General features: G+C 45.3%; 1 protein-coding gene across 3 annotated transcripts; it reads left to right on the plus strand.

The window, feature by feature from the left end:
- The first annotated feature begins 7,711 nt into the window (after positions 1-7,711).
- On the plus strand, positions 7,712-18,254 carry LOC114663217 (polymerase delta-interacting protein 2-like). Of its 3 annotated transcripts, XM_028816965.2 has the most exons (11): positions 7,712-8,046; positions 11,235-11,307; positions 14,143-14,240; positions 14,325-14,421; positions 14,709-14,778; positions 14,898-15,005; positions 15,071-15,219; positions 15,298-15,324; positions 17,388-17,513; positions 17,606-17,685; positions 17,905-18,254. In XM_028816965.2, exons 1-11 carry the CDS (start codon positions 7,904-7,906, stop codon positions 18,014-18,016), a joined length of 1,083 nt encoding a protein of 360 aa, XP_028672798.1. In that variant the 5' UTR covers positions 7,712-7,903; the 3' UTR covers positions 18,017-18,254. The 3 variants fall into 3 exon arrangements, with proteins under 3 accessions (XP_028672798.1, XP_028672800.1, XP_051791128.1); XM_051935168.1 differs by lacking the exon at positions 17,606-17,685 and having other exon boundaries at positions 7,714-8,046; XM_028816967.2 differs by lacking the exons at positions 14,143-14,240; positions 14,325-14,421 and having other exon boundaries at positions 7,713-8,046.
- The last annotated feature ends 1,022 nt before the right edge of the window (positions 18,255-19,276 follow it).

A 19,276-nucleotide genomic window follows, 5' to 3' on the forward strand; every position in this document is an offset into this window, starting at 1 on the left:
AGGCATTCTGTCACATGGTGAGGATTCAAATAAAATCCATCCTTCCAAACCTGGCCTTCCCCAACCTGAAAACGTAATTCTCATTACACATTTATAACTACGGCAGACTCCGCTTACATGAAGACAACCAGGCCTGTGTGACGTGTACGCTCCCAAAACGTCACATCTCTGTCACTGTGTCACCTCTCTGCTGAATTCAGGAGCTCATTGAGTCATTCGACTCCAAGTTGATGAGCTTTGTCTGTCGTCACTTGGCGTATTCAATGTGTAAGTTCCTTGTTTAAGTTGTTTTGGTTTAATTTCTAGTATTTTCTACAGTATATGTACTTATTTATGTTATGTGTATTATTCTTCATTATTGTCCAGTTATGTGTTGTGAAGGACAGCTGGGTCCCATGCCCGGCAGGGACGCCCCTGCTGCATCTATTCCGGGGGAGCCACCATGGGCAGCTCAGTACCCCCCCCGGGACGCTTGGTGGCAGCCTCCCTGGTGGACGATGATTCCCCAACCTGGCGCAAGGCTCCATGGGACATGGAGTCCTCCAGAGCCTGGTTGGGGGCTTGGATGGCCGCCAGGGGGAGCTGCGTGGACTTACCAGCCCGGCTGGTCAATTCCTCAGCCCCACCCGGAAATGCAATTGGGCCCAGGTGACCAAGCACCTGGACTACATCCGGGTGGGGTATAAAAAGGCCAGCCACCACCACTCAAGAGAGCCAGAGTCGGGAGGAAGAGGACTAAGCCTGAGGAGGAGTGGTGGTGCTGAGGTGGAGAGAAGTGTGGTTTGTTGTATTTGAAGTGCTTTTGGGACTGTGTTGGGCCTGTGGGACACGGGGAAGGCGTGCCCCATGGCTGAAGAGAAATAAAAAGTGCATTTGTTTAAGTACGTGCCTCTGCCTGAGTCTGTGCCGGGTCGGGCGCTATATAGCGCCTTTTACAGTGTGTATTCCTGTTCAGTTACGATGTTTTGTTTTGCGGGAGGCTCCCAAACAGGCAGGACCCCCTGTTGGCCCCTCCATGTTGACCCGCCCCCTAAACCCTCTAAAGGCCACTCATCTAATGGGGTGCATGTCATCTGCTCTTGGTGTTGGGGGGCTCTTTGTGTTTTTTGGGAAATCCAAAGGATTTTGTAAAACAGGTCTTTTCTGTTAAAATCCTTTGTCTGCCCTTTTTAGAAAGCCAGAGGTTTACGGGGGTCCTCTCCCTGTAAGGACATTTGTGAATGTGTTTTGTGTTGTTTTAGGTCAGTTTTGTTTTACTAATTTCTCTTTCTTTTATTTACTTTTGTTGATTATTTGTATTCCTGTAGTGGGCTGGCGCCCTGCCTGGGGTTTGTTTCCTGCCTTGTGCCCTGTGTTGGCTGGGATTGACTCCAGCAGACCCCCATGACCCTGTAGTTAGGATATAGCGGTTTGGATAATGGATGGATGGATGATTACTTGTACTCTTCTTTCTTTTTGAAATGGATGGATGGATGGATGATTACTTGTATTCTTCTTTCTTTTCGATCGTGTCTGTGTATTTAAGCTGCCCGGGTGCTGTTTCATGTCTTTTGTGGGCGGGGCACCTGCCAATCACCACCAAGTACCGCCCTCCGCCCTATAAATCCAGAGGGTCTCCCACAACTCCTGGTGGATCATTTTGAATGCCTTCTGGGAGTTTTGGTGAATTTATGTGTTTTTGCTGTGTCTTCTGCTTTTTGTGAATTGTTGGATTTCTTTGACCTTTTGCTTTGTGTTTTGATTTCGCCTCGAGTTTCTGATTTGGGACTGTGCTTGATTGGATTGCTTTATGTTTTAGGCCACTCCATTTTGCCATTGTGCTCTTCAGAGCTTTACAACATTTCAGAGAATCTTTTGTGGGAATTAAACCAAGTTTCTGTGTTTGCCCGTTTATCTAGCCAGGGTTTGGCAGTATAGCCCCCTCTAATGGGCGTTTTTTGGAAGTGTTTTTCTGACTTTGTGCTGTAAAAGACAACAAGACAAAAGAAAAAGAGCTGGGATAACACCGTGACCCTGTATATTATTAAGGCAAAATATTAAAGGCTTTTCCCCCAAAAGAGTGTCCCCCAGGACGCGGGTCTCAGCCTAGACTGGCCAAGATGACGGCACTTCCTGTCAAGTGCAGGCCAGGCAGGAAGAGGCGGGTCAATCAGACACCGGAAGTGACATCACTGCCTGTATACTGAGGTTGAGGATGTGGTCCCGGTAGAATATCAATGGAGCATAGACCCCCATTGCAGGTATTGCTTTGATTTTTCTTATTTTCTGAATTTATTGCTTCAGGTTTTTGGATTCTGGATAGCGGATTTGGAATTGTGTGCTTTGGATTGCATTTTTAGCTCAATTCTTTGTTTAGCTTATCTACTCTTCTATCTAAAAAACAGTGAGGGGATTTTTTTTTTAAAGGATAAACTATAAATCATGGATTGGAAACCAGGAATCCAACAGATGTTTCATCACGACAAAGAAGCGTAGTCAAAATACGTCTTGATCCAGAAAAGCAACAAGAAATGAGAGTAATTATTATTCCCAAGATTATCCAATCTCGGATACAACATAAAGAACGCTCTGGCATTTCTATGGATGCATCAACGTCCTCCAGGAATTCGGGGGCCTGTCACCCAGGCAGCCATCGATGCTTCCACCAGAATATGGGGATGTCCACAAGAAAAACAAAATGGCGTCACAACCTAACGGTATACATGAGTAACTTTCTCGGGCAGAAAGTTACGTTACGAGTAGCCAGAAAAATGGAAACAGAGAAATCCATCACAACACTTACCTTCCTTCCACATTCATTCTCTTTCATTCATTTCATTTTCTACTTTCATTCTCATTTATTGTTTGTGAATGCATTCTTTATGTATTAGGATTTTTCATTGTCCTTTAAGCCAGAGGTTTACAGCTTCCTCTCCCTTGACGGGTATTTTTGGTGATATTTTAAAGTTACGTTTGCACTTTTAAAGCCAGTGTCCCACTTTGAGCCTGGGGTCTGACTGACCGGGGTGAGCTCTGTTTTTACCGGCTGACCTGGGAAGGCCCAGTTGTGGTATTTTTAAAACCTGCACCCTTTCAGTCGTGTTAAGTGCCATCTTTTTTTTCACTTTTTTGATTTGTTTTATTCAGCTCCTTTGCCTCACTTGTTGGACTTATGAATTTTTGACTTTTTATATTTTAGAAACTCTGCTCAGAGGGAGTTTGGCATTTTGTTTTCACTTGCTTTTGACCTTCATATTCCCATTGTGCATTATTGGGTTAGAATTGGGATAGGGGATGCTGACCCGAAGCAAACGCCTGGGTACACTAGTTCCATAAATAAACTTGTATTTAAGGGTATATGCCCCTCTACTATTAAATACCTAAAAATACTCTAAAACCCCATAAAAGTGGTTCTAAACTTGTCTGCCAACTAATATTTAAGTATTTCTATCAATTCTCATACTGTTTGTACTAAAATTTGCAACTCAAGTAGCGGATTCAAAAAGATGCCCTCTACTGGTCAAATTAAAAAGTACTTAGAATTTTGAATAAATAATGAATTAAAATACTACTATAGGTAGACTTTAAAAGGCCAGGGTTATTAGAGCATTTAAAAGCAGTTAAATAGGACACTAAAGGACATTATAAAAACAGTTAAATATTGGTTAGAGATAAGGGCCACAAAGGCAATTTTTAACATCAGGGCCCAAAATACTGATTAGGATCGGCACTCTATTGATAAACATTAGGGTTTTGTATTTTAATTCTTATTATTTCCTTTAGAGTTAAATTGAGATTTTACATTTATTGCACTTATTTTTTTTAATCCAGAGCACTTTGGACATGTTTGTTTGTTTGTTTTTTGCCTTATCTTTTTACTTATTTCCCACTCCACGTGTGGAAATATCTGAGCACCATTCCAGCATCATCATGGACTCAGCTCCTAGTTTCACTGAGCTTGTGATTATTCTTCTGATCAAACAATGAACAACACATAACAGCAGGAAACAGCACAACTATGTAGGAAAGAAATCCAAATGGTATCCAGCACCCACCCCCCAGGGGGTCTGGTGCAACAACAGCTATGCCAGCTCACCACCGCCATGCCCAAATAGGACAGCCACCACATCACAAACATCCAGAAATAAAGCATTTAACTTGAGAAGTTCTGGATGGACTGAAAGGATCCTTTGTGAATTCTCGGAGCAGATAACCCCGGGGTGAATCAAATTATGAAACGAGGACAGCCAGTTCCTTAAAATGATTAATTTGGGGGTCTTCCATCAGGGGAAGTAAAGCACAATTTTAGCAGCTACTGGGCCAGAGCAGATAAAGTTCAATGGGTGCCCAGAGAGACCTCCATTGGTACAGCTGGGTTGTTTTTTTCCCTGGGTCAAGTTTAATTGTTGTTTAATATTTTGATATTATTTTAAAATATTTTTTCAAAGTATGTTACTAATACAACCCTCAACAGGTAAAGCAGTTTTAAGATTAGATGAGATGTTACTCTTTTTGTTTGGACTTTTTATTGATGTAAAACTAGGAAACATCCAGTCCCCCCGAGATCGAGGCTCCAGCCCCAGTAGTTCACAAATCCCAGCAGGTGGTGGCGCTGCAGGTGCTTGATGGGCAGTGGGCGTCACAACTGTCATTCTTCTTCTTTCAATTACATATGTAATTGGCTTCTGCAATCAGCTTCACACTCAGCAGATGTCACTGCTCTTTGTTTCCCCCCTGCTATGTCACCTTTTTAATCATTATGCCTATGCAGTTTTCTGTAAGAAAGTCACAAACCCCAAATACATTGCAGAGGTTGCCGTGTGCCACTGTTTTATTTGCTTCTCCAGAATGTATCAGGTCAAAAGTTCTCATCTATTTAAGAACAAAATTAAGGTTCTAGTGCCAGTGGTTCAAGAATAATGACAGACAGACACAATCCTTAGCATTTAAAATATTGTGACCAGTAGGGGGCATTGCAGCACCCCAAACACAACCACACGGACTCAAGTCCTCAGTACAAATGCAAGGTTTATTATTAACAACTATCTTACAAAAGCCTTCTTTTCCCATAAACCAAACTGTAAATTATAATTCTTTCTCTTTCTATTGTCCCTCCACTCCTCAATGGCAAGTGTTACCCTTCTCCACTCCTGGCTCTGACTCACTAAGGTATGGCTGTGGGCTCCTTTTAAGTTGGACCCAGGAGTGCTTTTGATGGTAGCAAGTCGTGGTTTGATGGAGGCACTTCTAGGTCATATGTATAGTAGGCAGGATTAGATAGATAGATAGATAGATAGATAGATAGATAGATAGATAGATAGATAGATAGATAGATAGATAGATAGATAGATAGATAGATAGATAGATAGATAGATAGATAGATAGATAGATAGATAGATAGATAGATAGATAGATAGATAGATAGATAGATAGATATTAACCTTGGTATAGTTGACAGAATCATAAAATTACATAGATCGATTCAGCACTACCTCCAGCAGGTCCGGAGAGCACCCCACAGTTAATCCATTTCTCAAGGCCATCAGAAGCTGTTGCTGCTCAAATTTCATTTTTGTAATGACTCGAGATCTGTTCATTTATTACAAATTTTATGTAAGGTGTCTTCTGTTTCTTTAATTTCTTATTGAATATACTAACTGCAGACAGTAGCACATAAAGCCCAACATGCTAGTATACCCAAGATTTTCCAAAGTAACATCAAGTCAAAGTTTGAAGGTCTCTAAAGTCCTATACTCCACCACACTACTTTGTAACTTATTCCATGTGTCTGTGGTTCTTTGTGCAAAGAAAACCTCCTAACTTTTGTGCAAAATTTACACTTAAATGGGTTTCCAACTGTGCGCCCATATTGTGATCCTAACAATTAGTTCTGAATGCTCGGAAATCACTTCAGTTTTTTTTTATAGATAGATAGATAGATAGATAGATAGATAGATAGATAGATAGATAGATAGATAGATAGATAGATAGATAGATAGATAGATAGATAGATAGATAGATAGATAGATAGATAGATAGATAGATAGGCCTTCTCTTGTTAAAATACTAAAGTTCGGAGAGTCTGTATATTCATAAATGCAATGGTAGGCGCCATGACTGGAGCAGCACTATTTCCGTTGGACTCATACTTATTTAAAGTTTCACATGAACACCAGTTGGCAGGACTAAACCAGTTACCTGAGATGCACTTGCCAGCTGGCATACCCCTCAGATGGCCCACTTGACAGGACCCTAAAGGGAGGTAGGTTTGCGTGGTGGGCTCCTGCAGCAGACATTTTCAGTGCCCCGGCGCGGTGGCTCAGACGGCTGCCAAAACCCAATCAGTCAGACTGAAAGGTTTCGCCGGATGTCGCCGCGCTCTCGAACGCATATATAATTAAAGTGGAGCATTTGGCGCTGACATCTCTTTTGCTCTCTCCTGGGCGTCAAGCTGTGGCGCAGCCCGCACTTTCATTTGAATTTCATTTGATTACTGTGCACCCTGCCATTTCGCCATCATACCAGCTGGTGAAGAGATGTTTGATTTTTAGGCTCTGCTCATTTACCTTAAGTCGCCTCATGTTTGTCTTTTGCATCCCTTTTTCATTTTTTTTTTTTTTTATCCTTTGCCTCCTCAGATTTATCGCAATCAGTGAAAGACGTAAATTAGCCAGCAGGTTCACTGCTCGGTTAGCAGGGCTGGTGGAGGTCGCTTAACTCTTTTCCTTTTTAACAATTCAACTCAGTTGTGTGGATTGTTTTTTTGTTTTTTTCCTGATGGTCCAGATGGGGTCTCACAAGTTTATCTTGTTAAGCACAACACTGTTTGCCGCATTCAAAGTCACTTCAGTTACCTTTCTTCTTCTCCATTCTGATGCTCGGTTTGAACTTCAGCAGTTCTTCTTGACGAGGTCTAATGCTCTGAGTTGCTGCCATGTGATTGGCTAATTAGATATTTATGTTAACAAACAGTTGAGCAGGTGTACCTAATAAAGTGGCCGGTTAGTGTACATTTACTTGTATTTTTATAGGTGACATGGTGCACAGTGATCCTCTCTCTTCCAGCTTATCAATTCAGTGTCACAGATTCAAATCCCTGCCTGCTAGATAACTACACTCCTAAAATGCTATGTCCTTAATGGCACTTTACTGGGCTGTGTGGTTCCTCACAGAGCCATCCCTCAGAAAAGAATTCTGGAAAGAGTTCTTATATAAAGTTGGTTCTTTGGGCTTTGAAACGTTTCCTAAAGTAAAAATCTTAGGATACAACAGATTAAGAAAAGCTCCACTAATCTTGTGTGAGTTCTTGTGAAAGCAGGAAGCCATTGAGAATTTCTGCTGTTACCTTTTCATTTAGGGAACCTCTTAAGGATCCAAAGAAAACGCGCTTTCTCAACTCTTAACGTGAAGGGTTTTTTTTTTTTGGAAACCTAAAATGGCATCGCACTGAGGAGCCGCTTTGGCAGATTTATTTTAAAGAGTGTATGAGGACTGGCCAATCTTTATTTTATATAGCGCCTTAATGCTTATACTCTGCTGCAGTGGGTTGGCGCCCTGCCTGGGATTGGTTCCTGCCTTGCGCCCTGTGCTGGCTGGGATTGGCTCCAGCAGACCCTCGTGACCCTGTGTTAGGATATAGCGGGTTGGAAAATGGATGGATGGATGGATGGATGCTTACCAGCTGACTATACCCATTACACGCTTACTATGGAAAAACAGAATTAGCAAATACAGTGAATGAATCCGCGGATTTGTTTACTAACTTGTACACATTACTACCGTTAATTAATTTGTTTTGGTTTTTTTCTTTTATTCTTAATTGTTGTCGAGCGCGCCGCGTTAGTCCGCACGATTTCGCATAAAGCGCGACAGACCCGCCCCCTTCAGCAGGCTCCTCCCTCCAGTCGCCCCTCTGGCCGGCGTAATGGCGATCTGCGCTTTGAGACTGCGAGTAGCGGCGGCGTGCGGGCTCGGCAGCGGCTCTCGTCGTGGGCTAATGGCCGCAGCCGGGCGCACCTTCTGCCCTCTTGCCGCGCCGCTGAGCCGCAGAATGTCCTCGACACCCAGGTAAGACGGGCATCGGTCGCTTCTTGTTTTATTAGCAAACCGAAATGCGCTGAAGGCTGCGGCCGTTTACCGGCGAAAGATAAACCGACATTTTTTTATGTTGGTCCCATTACAGCTTTTGAAAAAGTGATGAATGTCCTCTGAAATTTGACGAAATGAAAATCAGTTGTCCCCTGTGTACCTGCATGTCTGTGATGTGTCATCAAGTAAAACAAAGCAAGTGTGACAGGAGATCAAGTGTTGCTTATTCTACAAAGGTCTTCTAAAATGACCTGGACACATTAGTTGGGACCCCTAGAAAAGACACTAAATCAGTGAATTGGAGGGATTTTTTAAACTCACCATTTTCTTAAATTTCTATCGCACATCTCCAGTTGCATAGTCAGCCATTCAGCAGATTTAAATGGAGAAAAGTCGTCACCCTGCTGGATGGTGTCCCGTGCTGGTAATGGACCAGAGAAAGCAAAGGAGAGAGAAGACTGAGGAGATCAGAAAGAAAATAAGAGACAAGGGCTAGACGACCATCTCCAAGCAGCTTGACGTTCCTGTGACGGCAGTTTTCAAATATTAAGAAGTCGAGGGTCTATGGGACTGTAGCCAACCTCTCAAGAGGATGATCGACCCCCAGAAGTATAGTGAGAATGGTACACAAAAATGAAAGGGCAACTTCCAAAGAGCTACAAGCTGAACTCCAAGGTCGAGGTCCGTCAGTGTCTGATCCCACCAAAGTGACAGTGAGCTCCATGAAAGAAGACCCAGGAGGACTCCACTGTTAAAAAGCCAGACTGGAATTTGCACAAATGCATATTGTCAACCCATAATGTCCTTTGGACAGATGAGACCAAACTGAAACTTCTTGGCAGGTCACATCAGCTCCACGTCCACAGGCCAAAAAAAAGAACACCAGAGCTACTGTGGCACATGGAGGAGACTCGCTTATGCTTTGGGACTGCTTTTATGTGTCTGGCATGGGGTCTTGGGTCTGTGTAGGGCACAATGAAATCTCAAGACCATCAAGACCTTCGGGAGTGAAATGTCCTGCCCAGTGTCAGAAAGCTTGGTGTCAGTTACAGGTCATGGACCCTCCAGCAGCACAAGGAGCCAAAGCTCACAGCTAAAAGCACCAAGAATGGCAAATAACAAAACCTTGGACTATTCTGAAGTGGCCTTCTATGAGCCCCAATTTGAATCCAATGGACCATCAATGGAAAGAACTGAAACCTGCTGTCTGGAGAAGACCACCTTCAAAGCTGACCTCTCTGGAGCAGTTTGCTCAGGATGAGTGGGGCAAACGACCAGTGGACAGGCGCCGAAGTCTCATGGTGAGCTCCAGGTGTGAGCAGGGATTGAAAACTCTAAAGGCCATGCAGCAAAATACGAGGTGCAGGGTCCCACCATTTGTGTTCTTATTTGAAATATTGTGTTGAATCAAAACTCTAAAGCAAACTCTGATTTTTTTTTTTTTTTTTTTTTTTTTTTGAAGAATACGGAACAAACAATGTTGACTTTGGTCAGTTTCGGGTTATTTCAGGGACATCTGAGAGTTCTTCTTTCGTGGAGGGGGACCAACAAATGTGTCCACCTCTGTTTATATATGAAACATGTCTTCAGAAAGGGCTCAGATCCCTCCATTTCTTCACCTTTCGTTACGCTGCAGCCTTGTGCCATACCCTTTAAATTTATTTTATTCCCCATCATCAAGCAACACTTCGCATCCCAGAATGACAAAATGGTATTTAGAACTTGTGATAATTTATTAAAAATAAGAACCTGAGATATCACACTGACCAAGCATTCCATTCCAGCCCTTTGCTCTTCCGCTCAGGCCAATAGTGATCACCACTGAGATGTTTCTTCATCTTCTTTGGAGGTAACCTGTGGTCAATTTCCATTTATTGGACTGGGTAGGAGAGGCACACACCTGTCTAGAGAAGGTCCTACAGGTGAGAGAAAACCAAGCTATGAGGTCAAAGGACTTGCCCTCTTGAGCTTAGAGACCGGATTGTGCCAAAGAGAAGATCTGGGGAAGGTTATGCACTCTGTAATTTATTAAATGCAAGAAGTTTGGAACATCCACAACTCTTCATAGAGCTGGCTTTCCAGCCAAGCTTGAGCAACTGTGAGAGAAGAGCCTAAGTAAGAGTGGTGACCAACAAGCTGATGGGCCTTCTTTCTGAGACTTTGAGCTCCTGTGTAGAGATTGGAGAATCTTCCGGAGGGGCAACCACCAATGCAGCACCCAATGGATCTTGGCCTTATGGCAGATGGTAGCCAGGGCCTTTTCAACAAAATTTTAGGCCCCCGGGCAAAGCAGTGCACTGGGGCCCCTACCTGCACAACCACCCAACAAGTCACAACATACATAGATTAGCTTAGGGCCCCTGGCCAACTGCCTAGTCTGCCCATCCATTAAGATGGCCCTGATGGTAGTCCACCTGAAGTTTGCAGAAAGGCACCTAAAGGACTCTCAGAATAAGAATCAACGTTCTCTGGTCTGATGAAACCAGAATGGACCTGTTTGGCTTCAGGCCTGTCGGGCAGAACTCATCACCTGTGCAGTGCCATTCCAGCGGTGAAGCAGGATGGTAGCAGCATCAGGAACTGGGAAACCAGTCAAAAGTCCAGAGACCTCCTTAATGGAAATCTGCTCAGGGGACTCTGGACTTCAGACTGGGCTGAAGCTTCACCTTCTGACAAGACAACATAGGAGTGGCTTAGGGACAACTCTGTTAATGTCCTCGAGTGGCCCAGTCAAAGTCCAGGTCAAACATCTCTGAAGAGACCTGAAAACATCCGCCTACCAATGGTCTCCATCCAAATGGGAAGAACTCGACAGAAACTGCAGAGAAGAATGGGAGGAAATCCCCCAAATCCGAATGTATGAAACTTGTCATGTTGGACCTAAGAAGACTCCAAGCTGGAATTGCAGCCAAAGGGGGCTCCAACTAATTACTGAGTAAAGGGTCTGAATACTTGTGTCAGTGGGATATTTATTTATGTTTTAATAAGTTCACAAAAATTTCAAAAATCTCATTTTTGAATGACACTCTGGTAAAAACTGGTGGCCTGGAAGCAATTTTCAGTTGATGGCCATAATGGAGCCTTCTCATTTTTACATTTTTATGGTGTTCTGCGGGTCTTGCTATGTCCTTCCTGACTACATTGTCCTTTTTTTTTTTTTTTGCCAGAACAACACCTAGACAGCTGCAGCAGGTGGGACAACTGGAGACCCCCAAGAAAGAGAGCTATGCTGCTGGCCAGGTGAGACACCTTGCTTTGGACGGCCTGTCGGTGTCGCCTCGTAGTTTCATCTTTTTCACTCCTCTCGGTCAAGTCAGTGTATAGCACCCATCCAGTAGGGGGCAGAAGAGTGTATTGCGCCCATACAGAATGGGCCACATCGGTGCATAGAACTTCCCCCAAAAAGGGATCAAAGGACTGTATGGTGCCCCCCTAACAGAGTGTATGTATGATAATCAGCAGTTCCAGATGAGTTTGTAGGGTACCCCCTGAGTGTATTGTGAGCCCCCAAGTGGTCACATGAGTGTATGGCCCTACAACAGGTGTCAGATAAGTGTATGCCCCCCCCCCTTTTAGCAGGGGTCCGATAAGGGTATGGCATCCACCCCAGTAGGGGTCAGATGAGTGTAAAATGCCCTCTCAGAAGGGGTCTGATAAGCGTATGGCACCCCTTCAGAAGGGGACTGATGAGTGGTTAAATGAGTGTATTGTGTGCCCCCAAGTGGTCAGATGAATCCATGGCCCTCCCTTTAGCAAGGCTCGAGTAAGTGTATGGCAGATACCTAACAAAGGTCAAATGAGGGACTGGTACTAAAAACACACACTCCAGGGGTCAGATGAGTGCATGGTGCCCCCCAATAGCCGAAGGGGTCTGATGAGAGTATGACATCAGAGGAGTGTCTGGGTTCAGATGAGTGTATGGTGAAGATTCAACAGGGGGCAGTTGAGTGTGTAGTGCCCCCTCAGAAGGTGTCTACCATTCCTTCAGAGGGGGACTGAAGGGTATATGGTGCCCCCTTAGAAGGGGTCCAATGAGAGTATGGTAACACCACAGCAGATTTCAGTTGAGTGCATAGCACACCACCGACAGGGCTCAGAGGAGTGTTTACCCCAGCCCTGGCAGAGTGAATAGTGCAGGTCCAGCAGGTTCCAGACAAGTGTATAGTGTAGGGGCAGCGGTCAGATGAGTGGACCACTGCTGGGGTTGGGCACTATACAATCAATGTTCTAGGCCATCACCATCTGTGCTGTGTGTGCTGAGATGCCTCTGTCAAACGCCATCTCTTTTAATGGTGATGTATTCCTCTGTCCTACCACTGACGAGCCTGGCATGGGCCCTCGATACCCACAGGTTCAGGCTGTGTTGTGCATAATGTCAGAGATGTAAGATCAGGGACACCCATGTTAACTGGCAGGGAGCACTACTGGTACTGTGTTGGTTCCATGAAGATCACTTTAATAGAGTTAATGCTTTTAATGGTCCCTAGACCACTAGAGAGGGCAGTGTCAGGCAAGTCCACATGGTGACTGGGGAGGACAGCCACTCTGCAACAGAACAGTACAACCAGAGGAGCATTCAAGAATGCCTGGTGCTGCTAGGAGGACCTCAGAACTTTTGAACCCAGAGGTACTTCTGAAGGGTTACCCAAATATGACCTCGGCCCCCAGGCCTAAAACTTCCCCCTAGTCTGCCATAGTTTCAATTTAGTTGTTGGGAGGCAGTTGGAGACAACGACAAAGACTCAACTGCCTAGTATTGAGATGAAGGCAGTGATCTGTGTATACAAGCAGGAAAGTGGAGTAGCCCCCCACCCCTCTGCCCTACGGGGTTAGATGGGGGTCTTCTGCTCCATAGGTACACTTCTACATTTGCATTTATTTACTTACCACATGTTTTGTCCCAAAAGGACCCACAATCGAGGTCAACACAATAAAGTACAATTTAGTCTGGGGGACTTTGGGAACAAGTGTTACAGGACAAGGGGGCAGAACTGATCATCACAAGTGAAGAGCAAAATCACAAAATACAAATGAGTCACAATTCCTAGATTTTAAAAGCCTAACTGGTAGAAATTCACCAAAACAAGAGTCTTCAAACGCTTCTTGAACACATTGAGGGAGTCAGAATTCTGAATGGAGGTGGGCAGCTCGTTCCACCAGCTAGGAGTTACACGTGAGAGGAGTTGGGATTGAAATCTGACACCAAGCAGAGGTGGTGTCACCAGATGCCGTTCATCAGCTAACACGAGTCGGTGAGAAGGAGCACCGGACCCCAGAAGTGTCTCCATACATAAAGGTGCTGATCCATTGACTACTCTGTAGACAAGCATCAAGGGTAATATAAGCCAATGGAGTGATCTGAAAAGAGGAGTGACGTGTGCCCGACGCGGCTGCTTGAACACCAGACGTGCTGCTGCATTTTGAGTGACTTGATGACACAGGCCAGCATTAGTCCAGACATGACAAGTCCCAAGCCTGGACCAGTAGTTGTGCTGCCTACTCTGTCAGATATGCTCTGATATTATATGGAGACTGGGAGACGGTCGCAGGGTGGTCCATGAAGGACATCTGGTCATTGATCGCCATTTCAAGGTTGCAGCAGGCTTGGCAGGTGTCAGTGGGTGTTGTGTAGGAGACATGCAGCATGTGGGCCTACCAGGTGAGTTGCAATAATGAGCCAGACTGAGCGGAGATAAGGGTCTGAATAGACAAATAAGATGGGATAGCAAGAAGGTCAGGTGGAGCTGGAGATGATGTTCTTCCATCCAGGTTGTAATATCTGTTAGACGCGCAGAGATGCCAGCTGACGGCGTGTGGTCTTCTGTAGTGGCCGACAGGTACAGCTGTGTATCATCAGCATAGCACAGGTAGAAGAATCACGTGACATGACGATGGGGCCTGGTGAGGACGTGTATAGGGAGAGTTCTACCCTTTTCTAGTCCTGCTTCTATTCCTTGTGTAATCGTTTGTCTTTTTTAATTCAGTTCCCTACATGTTGGTCTCCTTGGTCATCCTTTGTAGCCCCTAAAGTTCACGCCACTCACCCTACCTCTCTTTCTCCCCACCCCACCCCAGCTCTTTCTCCACAGAGTGTTTGGGTATCGAGGGGTGGTGCTCTTTTCCTGGCTCACCTGCCTTTACGATCGCAACTGCACCGGCAGAAGACACCCCAGGTGAGCATTTGTGCCCGTTGCTCCGTCTTTCACATCCCGTTGCTTTGACACTGAACCATCTTCTGTGCCCACCCTACCCTGCAGCTCAGACAAGCGAGCTCCAGGTGGCTCCGAAGAGATGCAGAACCAGAAACTGATGTGCTACCAAGTGCTGGTGGACTCGCGGGACTGTCCACACATTGTGAGTACCCTTTGACCCTGTAAGGGTGTGGACGACCCACTCGCTCGCACGCTCACACCTTTAACCATGCTATTCAGTATCACGCCTTGGCCTCTTTCTCTAGCTTTCCGCTTGCCGCTGCATTTTCAACACCTGCAGGTCGGGAACACAATCTCCCCTGCGTTGCAAAGTAGTTTTCCGAGCTGCGGCCGGGTGGCCATGACATTTAAAACCCTCTGCTTTGATAATCAAATGCAGCAGGGGTTCATGGTGACAGATGGGCTGACTTTTTTTCCTTCCTGTTTCAGCGGGCCCATGTGGAGGCGGTGGCCTTCCTGGCTAACGATGACGACAGCCCGGCTCTGTACGCCATCCCAGGTATTCTCATTTTCATGGAAAAGCTTTCAATATTTCAATATCCTATCTATCTATCTATCTATCTATCTAATCCTGCCAACTATACCAAATTCTATCTATCGTAAATAATTTCACTGCAGGTCTGGACTATGCAAACCACGATGACATCCTGCCCTACAGCTCCAACGACTCCAGACCGATACACCACGAGCTCTTTGACCACTTCTTCACGGCGACCTCCGAGAATGGTGAGGCTCACCAGCGCCCCCTAGTGGAACTGAAACGCTATTAACACATTCTCTTGTTTTTTCAGTGTCATCTTCAGGAACGCTCCGGCATACCAGTGAGCCCCTGCAGACCTGGCAAAGCAAACAGCAGCCCTGGCTAAAGCTGAGCAGCATCCACCGCGAGACCACCGAGGGAATCCGTGTCAGCGCCATGCCCTTTTATATGGGTATGCGGGTAGGTAGCTGAGTTAAGGGAATATTTGGAAGTCATCTGGGTGCCTATTTTAATCGAGACGTCTGCTCTTCTGTGCAGGAGACTCGCAGCACACGGGTCTACTGGGTGAGTTTTTTGTTTTCTTTCCCTCTTGATGTTCCATTATTTGGGGTCTCCACAGTGGAGGCTAATCTCCCTTTTTTTGTGGCATCTCATTTGCTTTTCTAGAATCTCCAAATGCTGAGAAAATGTGTTCACCCCATGGAAGGAAGGTTTCAGATTTTCTTGTAATGTGATGATTTTTTTGAGACCATCAAACTTAAAAAAGACACTTTGATGTCAAATCCGTAAAGTCGGCCATCACACCTAATGTGCTTTCTTCATTGAAGGATTGTCACGAGTGCCACTAGCCATGTCTCCATCCCATGTCCCTCCAAACCCCCCCCCCCCCCAATCTCTCTAATTCCATTTCTGTTTTGTATTACTAAAGATCCGTCCATTTTTGTAACCCACTTCTACAGAGTGGGATCACAGAGCAGCTGGAGCGTAATGCAGCCAGCTTTGGGTCCATGGCAGAAACAACACCAGGAGAGGGCGCCGGTCCATCACAGGGTGAACACACACACACACATCAGAGGGCAACTGGCATGTCTTTGGACTGCGGGAGAACATCGGAGTGTTGAGAGGAATCCTACACAGACATGGGGAGAACATAACAGCTCCAGGCAGGGACTTTGATCTCCTTGTTGTGAGGCAGCAGTGCTACCAGTGTGCCAACGTGTTGCTCTATAATGGAAGATCATCTGCAAAAAGTATGGATCACAATATTGAATCTAGTTGTTAGATATAATTTAGAATAAAAAAAAAGAATATATAATAGAGTGTGTGTGGTGTGCATGTACATGTGTACACAGCATGTATTTATACTATATATAGAAAGACAAGATTAAAGGACACTGTGACAACACTTGAGATAAAGCAGAGGGGCCGGGCACTTTTAAAATACACACAGTTTATGTCCACTGTGCGCCATAAAGCCATCAATAAGGAGGAAAAAGAATTCTGTGCCTCTGATTTCTGTACTTCATCATCACAACATCTGCTAACAAGGGGGAATCGCAGGTAGAAGAACGTCTAGAAAATGTCCTGGTAAGTGGCTCTAATGTATCTGCTATACCGAAGAAAAGCACACCCTGGCATTATCTTTGATGTCTTCAGTATCATAAAATCTAGACACTTATACTGGTGTCAGAAGTGGGATTCTAACCCTCTCTGTCAAAGAAGAGGCTAAAAAAGAATGCATAGTGTAGGGGTTTATATGTGTGTGTGTGTGTGTGTGTGTGCGTGTGTGTGTGTGTGTGTGTGTGTGTATATACATACATATATATGTGTGTGTACATGTATATTAAATAAAACTTTTGAAAGTCAGGGTAAAAGGCCACAGTGATGACACAGTGGATCTAAAAGAGAGTTGGCAGGCACTTTTCAAAACACAGCGGGTATGTGACTGATGTGTCGCAGGTCGGTGAAACTGTGCATCACAAAGCCAAATGTACAGCTACCCTTTAAGGGGAAAATGATTAATGTCTTTTGTGTCATCACGACATCTGCTATTCTGCGACCAAATGACCTGCTGAGTGGCTCTAATGTAACTACTCTATTGAAGAAATGCACACCCTGGCATTATCTTTGATACCATGAAGAGTTTGAATGCCCTCCCCGTGTCCATGTTGGTTGCCTCCAGGTGCCCCCAGTTTCCTCCTACAGTCCAAAGACATGCAGGTTATATGAACTGGTGTCTCTGTGTGTGTTTGCCCCACGATGGACTGGTGCCATGGGCAGTGCCAATGCTTGCTGTGGTAGGTTCCAGTTACCCAGTGACTCCACTCTGGATAAGCAGGTAAGAAAATGGATACGTGGATGGACTCAAACGTGGTGCATAACATTAACTCCGTTTACTGCTCCCCCCTTAAGTCTCTAGTCCACGATACCTTTACAGGAACCTCGCCCACTTTCCAACTCGGACACCATACGTGGAGTTTCACTTCCGTGCTGATCATCTCTAATATTCTGACAGGATTTGTATTCTTGTAATTACCTTTCTACTGCTATTCTGTGCTTCGCGTTCCTTTTATTCTCTTCTTCTTCCACCACTACGTAACACACGTTTATATTTCTTGGCCACACAGTGGCGCTATTTCATTCGCTTAGAGAACCTGACGGAGTCCCCTGTGCAGCTGCGGGAACGTCACTGGAGGATTTTCAGCCTCTCTGGGACCCTGGAGACCGTGCGGGGGAGAGGCGTCATCGGGAGGGTGAGTTGCCCAGAGTCGCTGCGTAATGGGGACGATTTCTTGCGTATGGGGGTCAAGTGGTCCAATCCGCTCTTCATTCTGGACGCCTACAGGAGCCCGTGTTATCCCGGGAGCAGCCGGCTTTCCAGTACAGCAGCCACGTCTCTCTGCAGTCCCCTAGTGGACACATGTGGTGAGTCTGCTCGAGTCATGTTGGGGTGGCCCGTACCTCCCGGGGTTCACTTTGGTGTCATGCAGGTGTCTTGTGCTGTCTGCCTCGCACACTCCCGGGTATTGGTTGTCTTTTATTTTTCAAGCAGCACTTTCCCGCTCTTGGGGGGGTCTCATTCCAGTATAGGTTTTGTTTTACACCGAAATCCCTTCATTTTGGGGACCATTCTTCTTGATTCAGGGGCACATTCCTAATGGAGCGAGGGGACGGAGATTCCTTTGACTGCCGCATCCCACCCTTCGCGTTAGAGAGTCGGACTGAAGACCAGCCTGAGTGCGGCCGCACAAAATGAACGCTAACCACGTGGGAGAGAGATTCAAGTTGGCGGCTAATAATAAAAAAATAATGTGGCGTTTAAAACGAGTACAAAAGTAATGGGACAGCCAGGGATGGAGGAGATCAAAGTGAAAAAACAATTGAGCTGTACGTCGTTATTGTCCTCTACTGGTCTGATGGTGCCACCTTGCGGCCAAACTGTGCAACAGCGTTTAAAAAATGCCATCCGTATTTCTTGTGGAAGCGAGATCTATTCGAGCTGCCTTGAATGTGAAAACGATTCATTCATTTTTGGGTAATGTGTGACGTAATAAATTTCTTCAAGCGTGTCAGTGTCTGTGTTTTCTTTTGTTTTAACTCCCAACCGTATTCTGTACCAACACATCCCTGAGCAAGGAGGGCATTCGGCTGGTCATGGAGCGCTCATTCCTCAACTTGGGATGCTCCCCAGACCACCTGACCTTCTTCCAGTCGGCCGACGTCCAGATACCACACCGAGACGTGCAGAGCATCATGGGGCAGTTAGACCTTCCTCTTTTTTCTGCTCTTCTTCCGGATATCCGGAGCCATGCAGGCTTAACCGAAGTTGTTTTACCGTTCATTGTGAGTTGAAATTGAGTTTCTTATGGAGCAGAACGTTGGTTTTCTAAGTGTTTTGGACCAAGGACCACTCTATCAGATTCTATAGGCAGCGGCAGCTAATAACCACAAATTCCACATTACACTTTCCATAATCTTTTATTCTATAGGTGCTCATTTAAAAAATACGGCATTAAGCAGAGGGGCAAAGAACATATAGTGAGTTAGTAGTCCTGAACAGTACGGTTTATTAGACAGCATCTTCAATTAAGTGTCTTTACTGCTGCTCCTGTTAAGCCTTTGGAGGGGTCCCTAAAACGTCATCAAAAACCCACCCGCAACAAACAGAATTCCATCAAATTCGAATTGCCCCTCGGACTCTTTCAGTGTAGCAGGCGAATCTTCGTACTGGTACTCCATGAGCTGCCATGCTATTCCTTTAAGCTGGTTTTACCTGCGGCTCCCAACCACTCACCTGGTGTCTTCTCCCAGGTCTGGGTGGCATACACTGTCCTTATTTGATTCTCGTCTCTACCTGAAGCTCGACCTGCCCACCTGGAAGGAGAGTTTCTTTACAAGACTAACATTCAGACCTTGCTGGCTTTGCATTTCTAAGTCCCAAATGATCCAAATTAAAGCCATCAAGATGGCGTTACAGCAGAAAGCCTTTTAAAGTGAATAAACCTCAATTAAAGGG

The sequence above is a fragment of the Erpetoichthys calabaricus genome, chromosome 12, assembly GCF_900747795.2.
Source record: "Erpetoichthys calabaricus chromosome 12, fErpCal1.3, whole genome shotgun sequence".
Classification (NCBI taxonomy): Eukaryota; Metazoa; Chordata; class Cladistia; order Polypteriformes; family Polypteridae; genus Erpetoichthys; species Erpetoichthys calabaricus.

Bases quoted from the DNA above. Each gene is read 5' to 3' on its own strand.
- LOC114663217 (XM_028816965.2), top strand. From the start codon at position 7,904: ATGGCGATCTGCGCTTTGAGACTGCGAGTAGCGGCGGCGTGCGGGCTC. The intron at 17,514-17,605 runs GTGAGTTGCCCA...GGACGCCTACAG, and splicing joins GGAGAGGCGTCATCGGGAGG to GAGCCCGTGTTATCCCGGGA. The intron at 17,686-17,904 runs GTGAGTCTGCTC...TTCTTGATTCAG, and splicing joins TCCCCTAGTGGACACATGTG to GGGCACATTCCTAATGGAGC.